General features: G+C 57.3%; 1 protein-coding gene across 1 annotated transcript in view; it reads left to right on the top strand.

The window, feature by feature from the left end:
- C1QTNF9B-AS1 (C1QTNF9B antisense RNA 1) overlaps positions 1-411 on the top strand; it is a gene marked incomplete at its 3' end in the record, with an annotated part of 3,102 nt that extends 2,691 nt beyond the window's left edge. The window contains exon 4 of the mRNA XM_010132437.1: positions 235-411. Within this exon, the coding sequence (XP_010130739.1) occupies positions 235-411 (177 nt within the window). The remainder of the gene's footprint in view (positions 1-234) is intronic.
- Between the last annotated feature and the right edge of the window lie 11 nt (positions 412-422).

The following is a 422-nucleotide window of genomic DNA, read 5'->3' as shown; positions in this document are numbered from 1 at the left end:
CAGATGAGAGGACAGAGATAAAGGGACCAATGGATGGGCCAATAGACAAATCACAGAATGAGTGGACAGCTGAACGGATATGTGGGCCCAACACCCATTTCGACCAATGGAAGGATGGGCATTGAGTTGGGTGCTGGGATTGAAGGGTGCAGGGTTGTGCAGATGGACGGGTGGACACATGGGTGCAAGGGCAGCTGGATCTTCATGTTCAACATCGTGCCACCTCCATCGCAGTGCCAGCCCCGCCAACAGAAGAGCCATCACCTCGGCCCCGCCTCGGCAACCTCACAGTGTCCCACATCACCCCTGACTCTGTCCAGCTGGAGTGGAGAGTCCTTGAGGGCACCTTTGACTCCTTCACGGTGCAGTACAGGGATGCCCAAGGTCAACCTCAAGCACTGGCGGTTGATGGTGGGCGCCCG

This window comes from Buceros rhinoceros, unplaced genomic scaffold, assembly GCF_000710305.1.
Source record: "Buceros rhinoceros silvestris isolate BGI_N320 unplaced genomic scaffold, ASM71030v1 scaffold13673, whole genome shotgun sequence".
NCBI classification, from domain to species: domain Eukaryota; kingdom Metazoa; phylum Chordata; class Aves; order Bucerotiformes; family Bucerotidae; genus Buceros; species Buceros rhinoceros.
This window is presented reverse-complemented; position numbering and strand designations above follow the sequence as displayed.